This window comes from Lissotriton vulgaris, chromosome 2_1 (assembly GCF_964263255.1).
Source record: "Lissotriton vulgaris chromosome 2_1, aLisVul1.2, whole genome shotgun sequence".
Taxonomy (NCBI): domain Eukaryota; kingdom Metazoa; phylum Chordata; class Amphibia; order Caudata; family Salamandridae; genus Lissotriton; species Lissotriton vulgaris.
This window is the reverse complement of record NC_141687.1, coordinates 1,839,120,395-1,839,130,423: the sequence shown is the minus strand read 5'-3', so window position 1 is coordinate 1,839,130,423 and position 10,029 is coordinate 1,839,120,395. Positions and strand designations below refer to the sequence as shown.

The 10,029-nt window shown below is 42.6% G+C and overlaps 1 protein-coding gene across 1 annotated transcript in view; it reads right to left on the bottom strand.

Moving 5' to 3' along the window:
• Positions 1 to 1,046: 1,046 nt before the first annotated feature.
• MAP2K1 (mitogen-activated protein kinase kinase 1) overlaps positions 1,047 to 10,029 on the bottom strand; it is a 134,215-nt gene continuing 125,232 nt past the window's right edge. Inside the window, exons 10-11 of the mRNA XM_086957992.1 lie at positions 8,589 to 8,634; positions 1,047 to 3,949 (exon numbers count right to left, since the gene is read on the bottom strand). Of these exons, the coding sequence (XP_086814118.1) occupies positions 3,836 to 3,949; positions 8,589 to 8,634 (160 nt within the window). The 3' untranslated portion in view covers positions 1,047 to 3,835. The remainder of the gene's footprint in view (positions 3,950 to 8,588; positions 8,635 to 10,029) is intronic.

Below are 10,029 nucleotides of genomic sequence, written 5' to 3'. Positions count from 1 at the left end.
GCTCACCCCTATGTTTATATTGTCGCTGATTAGCGATGTTTTTGGTTACCTAACTTATTTTATCGACCTCAGTATATAAGGTTAAGTGGATTCACTGAGATTAGAACATGTAACCATGATTTCAAACACAGATCCCTAAATTAGATACATTAGTAACCGAGCCAACTGAACCGGTCATGGTTGATATTTCATGTTCTGACCCAGGTTTAAGAAACATCCAGGATCAGTAAGATTGCAGTCTCAAAGGAGAGACACAAAAAAGGATCAGAAGGGGCAAAAGGTTTGCAATAGTAGCAACAAACCTTGAACACAGAATCAGAGTGCCAAAAAGAAAATGGCAATCCTCAAAAAGAACAAACTAACACCAATGACGGGTAAGACACTACCAGACTGCATTAACGTTTTAAAGACCCACTACAAAGGTACAATTACAGCACACCTTACACAAGAATAATTATTCAAACCATGATCAAAATACAAAAGCCTTCCATCTGGAAAGCCTGTAATCCAATCCACCATTGTGTAAACATGTCAAGCACTTCTCTATCAAAACAAACATCGACCAGAGAACATCCAACAATATGGCCACCATGATCCCGTCTTCCTCACCCAGCCATTTTGCCATCACACATCCATCCTTTCTCTAAGTAACGTTTACCTCCATCCGACAAGTTAATTGTCAACCAGAAAGCCTGAGCTCCCTCTTACCTTTATCACCCTCCTAATATTCAGCCAGCTTAATCCTTCTTTCCTACCTCTAACTGACTGCCTACATTTATAAAGTGGCACTACACTCAGACATCCCTTCTGTGCCCCTCGTACATACAACAAATGTTCTTGCCATCAATTCAAAGCTGTCCACATGCAGGCCATTTTAAAGCAATCTTTACTCGACCAATTCAGACAGCCACAGACTGATCTACAACATTCTGTACGAGAGAGAGAGACAAAAAGAGAGAGAGACACACAGATTGACACATTTTTATACGAGTCCCCTAACCTGGTTAGAAAACCCTCACTTTTTTTTAAAGTACACACTTTCAACATTTTGGTAATACATTTATTAGAATACATGATTTAGTCTTAGACATTACTTAGCTGATAGGCTTTTCTTCCTTTCTACACGTTTTACAATATATTCTTACAATGGACTTATGGAAGGAAGGAAGGAAGGCAATGAGACAGACATATTAATGGAGTTTGATCCTGTGGAGAACCTTAAGAAAAGAACTGAAAACTATATTTAACATGCATGCAGTCACAAAAAATGGAAATGCACTATACATCACTTTATACCTCATTGAATTATTTAATAAAATATAAAAACGAAATTGAGAAAGCAGCAGGGTAGAAGGCCGAACGCCTGGCAGTGTTTGGGGTATTTGTAAGAAGCTCGGTCCCCTTACACCTTATGACATGATGCAGGTTTGGGGTACAGTGAGGGTCCTATTTTGAGACTCATAGTCAGAGTCAGAGTCAGACTATTAATGGCCAGTGGGATAACCAAATGAGATATCTAAGGCTCTCTCCATTCCTTAATCAGTACATCACCGAGCAAAACAATGATAACACATTAAATAAATAAAATACCAAAAGGTTTGTGGTCCATGTTACAAGAATGACCAGTCTGGCAATTGGTGTACTCCATTAGATAGACCTGCACCTAACTATGGGTTTGTAGCAGGAAGGCAGACACCCTATGAGGGGGTCTAGGCATATGATGGATCCTGCTCCAGCTAAATGCCTCACACATGTACAAACCTGAGACTTACTTTAGGCTTCTCAGTTGATGCTTCTATGAAACACCTTGAAGGAGCAAATGTAGACATTTGAGTTCTGTAAAGTGGAATTGTAAGGCAGTCCAGGTATGAAAGGTGACATTCTCAACCATGGACCTAGGAATTATAGCCATTGACCCTTGGTTTGCAAAAGGCTTTGAGACCATGACAAGAGGAGGAAAGCACTATAGAAATGTTGCAATACAGTACAAGACAAAACAAATGCATTCATTCACTTAAGGTGGATCAAACTCACCAGTCTCGGAATGAGAAAGTAAATACTGGTTCGAGCTGCATTTTTTGAAAACTACATAAGAGTCTGGATAGGAGTGCTCACAGGATATTTAAAAAAATCGTACCCATCCTCTCTCCCGTTACCCTCTATCTCTTTCTGCTTAAATGGCAAAACAAAGTTTTTACTGCTAAATGAAAGTTGCTACCCAAGAATCCAGCACTCAGCCCAACCAGAGCTGACGTATACAGACCCAAGATTGAAAGATGTTTGATGCCAGATGTGAATGCTTTGATGGTGCGATGTAAGTACTTTCCGATGTGTGAGTGCATGAATGACTCCATGTGTGAGAGCTTAGATGGCTTCAATTGTGAGTGCATTAGTTGCTCCATGTGTGAGCGCTTGATTGCTCTTATCCTGAGCATTTAGATGATGTCAGGTGCAAGTGCTTGGGTGGTTCCTGGCGCGAGTGCTTGCATGTGCTTGGGTGGATCCTAGAGTAAGTGCTGGGAATCAGCTAGACAGTACAGTAGCCAGAGCATGAAGAGACTGGTTTGATAATGATAAACAGCACTAACTAATAACCTGCAGAGGTAAGAGGATGCTTAACTGAAGTTCTCACTCTGTCCTGCAGCTTACTGAACCAACGTCTTGCTAAACCTCAGATTGTCCCAAAACAGATTAACTTAATCTATTAGAATGTTCCAAATCCTGGAATCCTTGTAAACACAGGTCTTTGGACCTTCGTGAACCTGAAGCGTTTCTAAACTGGAACCAGGGGCCTTCTTTATCCTGAAAATTCTGGAATATTCCCAAACTCAGGAATTGGGTTCGTCATGAACCAAGTAGAATCTTAAAAGGGTTAACTCCAGTGAACTGGTTGGGGGAAGTGGAGGGTGTTGGAGATTTGGGATTTGAAGATCTTCCTGATCCTTCGATCTAAGTCTGTTTTCTCCCAGGAAGCTACCTGAACCTGAAAGCTTCCCGAACCCAGGTTCTTCAAAATGGGAGAGCTTCGTAAATTTTTTCATCTTATGAACCTGGGGCTTTTCAAACCATAAGAGCTACTTGGAATTTTATCTAAACCTGAAATGTTCCATAATATGCAGGCTTCCTAAAACCAGGTTCTCCCAGAAATCTGGTGCCTCCTGAACCTGGGACCTTTCTGAACGGGGCATGGAGACACAACGAAAAGCCTCTAAGAAGGATTCTTCAAAGCTGAAAGCTCACTTTGCAGCGGTACATGAATAGATGTCCAACCAAAACTCAGTGAACCTTCTCGGTCTCCCCACACATATAACACAGCATTGAGAAAGACACTTTCAGAACAGGCAACTCAAGCATTACCAGTGGCAGTTAGGTGGCAGGTTAAGTCCAGCACTATAAGGCCTGTCAGCAGTACGTAAAATATGCACCCGCAGGTAGTAGGAATATGAAGCTCTATTCCATGAACTTCACCAATGGGGAGCATCGCACTTACAACGTACTGAGGGCAAGTATGGCTTCTCTGGAAGTTAGTGGCGATTCCCCTTGATCAGCCAGAGGTATAAGATGTGAGCCAACCATGGTTTGCAAATACATTTACAATGGCACCCTCGACCGTTGATTACTATATCAATCAATGAATATTTATGAGCTCTACAAATGATCAAAACCAGTAAGGATTTGGCACATGCTGTAGCAGAACTCCTTCCTTTGAGATGGAAAGAAAAAAATAGGAAACACTAAACAGTTCACGCTAGTAGAAAACTGACATAGGTGGCACTTTGTTAGCTGCAGGTATGCAGCCCCGACAGCTGCCTTTGCACTTCTCCATCCCATGCGTTCAGTGGCTGGCAGCATGTGTTGGGGTACTTGGTTGGCGGAGGCCTATGGTTGAGCACAGCCAGCCTGCAAAATCCACTTCCTCCATTTCAGATTTCTTGATGAAGTTGTGCACCTGTGCGATGTGAAAGAAAGAGGAGCAGTTCAAAGAAAAGCTTTATAGTACTAGTATGGGCTAAATAGCTTATAGAAAAATCAGCAAACTAAGACCAACAGGCCAGTGGCTCTGAGATCTGATGTACTTTAGCTCTGGCCTTAACAGCTTTCCCAAGGCACAAGACAAGTGTGGCATATGCCAGACTCTAGACTCTACAGCAGCTCTACCTACCTTTCCTACCTGCCCATCCACCTAAGGAAATCACCCTTGCTGACACAAATCAGAAAGGGATACAAAAACCTGGCTATTTGGAGGAACTCAGCACTCAATCTGATCAGGTGCGCCCACTCCCAGAGCGCCTTAAGACCCTCACGGGTTAGTAGCCGCAATTTACAATCCCGGATTGATTGATTAGTTTCATAAAATCATCTCAATTTGCCCAGTGGCCTTACAAAGTATATTATCAGAGTTCATGCTGCTTACTACCACCAGCTAATCACAACTCATTTACAAACAACAAACATTTCCAATTGTTTTTTATCAGATGAAAGAACAATGCACTTTTGGTTGTTGCATTCCAGAGCTTAGATCAGACCCATCAGAGGAAGGATAATGTTACTTACCAAGTGAGCAGCGTATACAATGCTGTAGAGTGCAAACTGCACACTCCTGCCAGCTATTGTTGGGCTTGGCAGCGACGGCCCGTGGAGGGAGTTACGGTGGGGCAGGAGGGCGGGGAGTGGGAGGGGCAGGGTGGAGGGTGCTAAAAACCGGCATATGGATAATTACAGGTAAGTAAACAATTTAATTAATAAAACGAATTTCGTAGCTCGCACTGCATTGCATTTTGCGATGCAGGGCGCACTACGAAATTCGTTTTATTAATTAAATTGTTTACTTACCTGCAATTATCCATATGCCGGTTTTTAGCAACCTCCGCCCTGCCCCTCCCCCTCCCCGCCCTCCTGCCCCACCGTAACTCCCTCCACGGGCCGTCGCTGGGGCTTGGATGTCTGCAAGTTTTTTTTTAAAGAATTGTTTCGAGTAACGAGATATGATGTTACTCCTCCATTAGTTGGCAATGAGCATGAGCATTAGCTCCATTATTGGATTGTTTTTAGGCTTTTTATTGTTTTAACAGCAATCAAGACACATGGAGAAGTAAAACCCAGTCATAGGTTTGTCTTTACGGCTAGAGGCACCATTCCTCGGAATTAGGTGGCCAAGTCCATTTAGAAGCAATGTTTTAAGCGATGATGCTCACAACTGTGGCAACTTGCCCTTGCTTTCATTAGGCTTCCTGATAGCTAGGTTAATATGGCATGTACTAATGAGTCCCATTAAATAAGGCCTACACTGAAAAACTAGGAAGACTAAGCACTCTAATTTCATAGAAAGTCATAAAATACTCTCCTCTACCCCCTCCCTAGATGCATGAAATACCCCCACCTGTACTTTGTCCACTCTCCTCTAACACACACACAAAGCTGTGTTCTGCTTTAGAATTCTAGAGTGGCAAAAACACCTTCAGGACTTTTACTTTCCATTTGCTGATGCTATGGCTTTAATAGGGGCCACCTGGTCAGCCTCAGGAAGCATTGTTTTCTGCAGAGAAAAGCAGAGACTCCACTAAGCCACATTTTCACAATATTTTGTTGCTCTCTACTCTGTTTGATCTGATCACACTTGGGTCCACTCAACCTTATAGAATTGAACTGTACTCGTCACTTCTCTACTTACAGGACACTTGTTAAGAGTGTGAGATTCCAAAACATGGAGGAGGCTGTAGCCAGACTTTTATATTATTTGACAAAGAGCAGTGTTACTGGAAGTATGCTTGCCCTCCAAAGCTGAAATCAGTGACACAAGGCCTCATTTAGAGTATCCATGAGAGTGGTGGAGATCATTTCCTCCATCACCCAAGCCGGGCTAGCACCTACCATCGTCAGAGATGTCTGCCAGCCCTATAGAGACCTCTCTGCCTTCGGTGAAGCCATCACCACCACAGCTCCTCTAAAGGCGCTGAACGTTTGTTGAGTGGCCACCAGGCTTCAGAGTGGGGATTAGTAAACCTTTTGGTTTCACAAAAACAACCCCCCAAAATGGGACTTTGTTTGTCAAAGACAAAAACAACCTTATGATTTTCTCCCAGGGTGTGGGAGGGTCATTTAATTTTTTTCGGGACCGCCAGGGTTTCCCTGATGGTCCTGTACAGAAAAAACAGTTTGGCGGATGGTCTGATATTCCTACACTGACAACCTGAACTCCAATGAGGGCACCTCGAATAGAAACATGAAGGTCAACTCGACTGGCACTAAAACAGGAGGAACAAGGTACTCCAACACATTTGTGATCGTTAGTACAGGTTTACTCTTTAAAGATGAAAGAGGACAGGTATGGGCGAGCGTACACCTAGGAATAAGATAAGATAAGATAAGAAAACTTAAGTCAAAATTGCCATACCATACATCTCTGCCAGGCTGAAAATAAAGATTTGCATATTTGGCCTGTCTATCAGGGGGGCAGCTAAGATCTATTTGCCTCTATCCTTCAATATTTCTTCATTGATCCAGCTTTTCCTCTTAAAGTTTGAGCAATGTTGCTCTGTTCAGAGGGCCATTAAATACTACTTGGCCATTTCTCATTATGGCCCATGGGCTTTTTTTTGCAGGAAAAGAGCTGGATCAAGGAGCAATCTGGAAAATGATCTTCTCAAGCCTTCATCCTCCTGCTTTTCTTATCTGCTAATGAACAGTAAATAGCACCAAGTAACTTCCAGATATCATTCTCTCATTACCTCGAGGAGTCCTGCCTCAAAACTATGTGGAAAGAATAAAGGAGAGACGTGTTACGTTGAGTTTCATTCTAGAGCTCCCGCTTTCCAATACCCACAAGGGAAGGCAAATATGTGGTCCAATGAAGAGACCTTTGTTAATGTCACTTGAAAGGTGCCACCAAAGGAAAGCATTCCTGCTATAGAGCTGACAGTCTCATCTTGTGCTTCCCGAGGAGCAAATCGCACAAACCTGCTTCTGAGAGTTTGCAAACAAAAGTAAGTCCTCCCTAGTGCAGACTTGAGCCTTTTGGGGTTAACAGTAGCGAAATTAGAGTACTTAGGAACTGGATTGTCAATCTTGCCAATCCTGAAAGAGTACAAAGAGGAGATTGCTGGTCAGGACTTATCATGACTCAGAGGAGTGTTTAATGTCAGTCACATTATGGTACCTAAAGAGAAAAGGCTCTGCCAATGCTCCTCTCCTTTGACAGGAAGGGGAATGTAACAAGAATAGAAATTACAAAAACAAAATTTAATTAAAAAAATATATAAAGAAACCCACAGGATTTTTTGGGGAGGAAAGACTCATGTAAAGTGAAGACTTTCACTCCAGTGCGAACATACCAGAATTTCCTTCGGCAGCAACCAGAAAACTGTCCAGGTCATGGTATACAGTTTGCATCTGACCAGATCCTTTAGAACTTCAGGCACTTTAGCACTCCTGTGCCTGTCAGAGAGGGGGAACCTCACAAGAGGCACCCCCTTTGAAATTGTCTGTGGGCATTGACTTGGCTGATCAAACCTTTCAGTTTTATTATTCATTTTTCAGACTCCGCTCCTGACACCAACAGTTACCAGAAAGACGCAAAATTGAAGTTTGTCATCTTAGTACCTAGTCAGGAGGGTCGCCAGGTCTCTATGGGCTCCTCTTCAATGTTTATTTCTGAACCTGCCTCTGATCCACTCGGTCAGTGTCCCCCCCACCCACTCTCCTTCTTATGCAAACAAGATGACTGACTGAGAACCCATCGACATCATCCTCACATGGATGGCTTATAGCTGGCTCGAATTTAAGCAAAACAAAGTCATTCCTGTAAAGTCATCCATCCTTTCTTCATCTGCCTGCTTATTCTGAAAACGTTCTACTGCCCCATACGCCCATCTCAAAAATAGGAATCCTTTTTAAACTCTTTGTCTCTGTGAATCAGCACAGTTTGTAAAATCCCTTGTTTTCATCACCATATGCTTCTCTGTTAGATCCTGCAAAACATCCATAGAGTCACAAAGGGCATCATTATCCATACCGTAATGGGTTCTCGATCAGGCAATGCCAGTGTGTTAAAATCATGGGAAGTTTGCTAAATACAACTTATGTCTTCAAATGGTTCAACACACAGCTGTTTCTCTGACCTGAAATTTAGTAAACAGAGACCGGATGTCTGCTGCCATGGCTTCCTCTACTGCCAGTCGATAGCAGAAGAGGTCAAATCAAAAGATGTAGCTCTTCTTAAATACTTCTTCAGTACCAATCAAAAGACTTGCAGCCTCAGATCTACAAGCACTCAGAGGTCAATATTAGTGGGTGAAAAGCAGTTTACTCATTGTATTAAAGCACACACTGGTTTTACAAAGGAGGATAGAGTAACTTCTTTCAGCAAGGGCCCCCATGAAGTGAAATTGCCCTGGTGAGCCTATCTACACTTAGAAGAAAAAACAACCTCACAATTCAAATTCTCACTAACGAGCAGCATGCAACAGAAAACAAAGCAGCACTAAGAATTGGTTTGCTTAGCTGTGGGGATTTAGATGGCTACATCCACGCACTGACACTAGCCAACCCACACACATCACTCACACTGTACTTCTACATACGACACTTACCATTAGCTGTTTTAGGTCGGCTCGATCAGCTGGGTTTTTTACCAAACTGAAACGATAAAAAGCAAGAGGTTTTATGGGCATCATGTATATGACAGGGCTTTCATATGGCATTGGAGAACTATTTATTTCAAATGTTTTGCAGAGTACTGTAACGTAGCCTTTGCACCCTCTTCAGACTGTTATCCCACTATGAGCATGAGGCATGGTATGGTTTCTGTTGGAGACCCAGTGGGTTCTCAAATTGGTAGGGTCCAGTCAGACTGCAACTAAAGAAGAAAAATCACGCTTTCACAAAGCAGAAAGAAGCAGTGCGAAACCTCTCATTTCCCTACTCCTCTCGGGGATTTTCTTAGACTGGATGAAAATTGCTCATAGGATTGTTTGCCCACGCCAGCCCTAGTGACAAAGCTGCAGTTGCTGTCTTATGCACATTACTGTATCTGACAGGGTTTTCAGAGGGCAATGTAGTCACTCTCATGGCTACTACTGCATCTAACTAGAACTTCATGGGTCAAAGAAGTTACTCTAGTGGGCAGTACAGTATCTGACAGAACCTTCACACGTCACTCAAGTTTGCTCTAATGGTAATTACTGTATCCAAAAATACCTTTGCATGCCAATGGAGTTAAATCTAATGGGCATTAATCTTTTCAGACTTGCCTTAGTCAGCCAAATAATGAGTTCTAATGTGGATTACTGTATCAGACAGAATCTTCATAGTTTGAAGGAACAATTCAAGGATCAATAAAGTTACTCTAATGGGCATTATAGTAAGTGACTGACCTTCAAGATCAATAGAGTTATTCTAATGGTGATAGCTGTGCTTGGCAGAATTTTCATAGGACAATACTCTTGTGGCCATTACTGAACCTGGCAACATATTCATAGGCCAAAGTTACTCCAGTGAGCATTAATGTACCTGATAGGACCTTTTTGTGTCAATGGGGGCACTCTAATGGACACTACTGCACACAATAGGAGCTTAAGGCATCAATGGTAGCGCTCCAAATAGAGGAGATGTGTCAATGCATGGGCAAAGTGAAAAACATCCTAGGGACCCCACCTTCTGGGAGGTCCCCATGATAATATAAATGGGATAGTCACAAGACTCTCTGTTTTCCTCTCTTCCGCTCGCTCTCTTCTGTCTCTTTCTGCACACCTCTAACTCTAACTCGCTACAGTGATCCCTTAGCCACCACCTTTCTACCTACCTCTATTTCTGTCCCTCATTTATCTCTTGCTCTAATATCTCTCTCCCTACATTTGAAACACTCTTTACATCTCTCTACTGCTCTTCCTCCCTCTAACATACACTTACCTCTCTGCTGTCTTCCATGCCACTCTCTGCCACTCCACTCTCTAGCTTCCTCACCTTCTTCTATCTGATCTCTCTAATTCTATACGGTTGTATCTCATCTCTCTCTACCTCGCAAATCAGTAA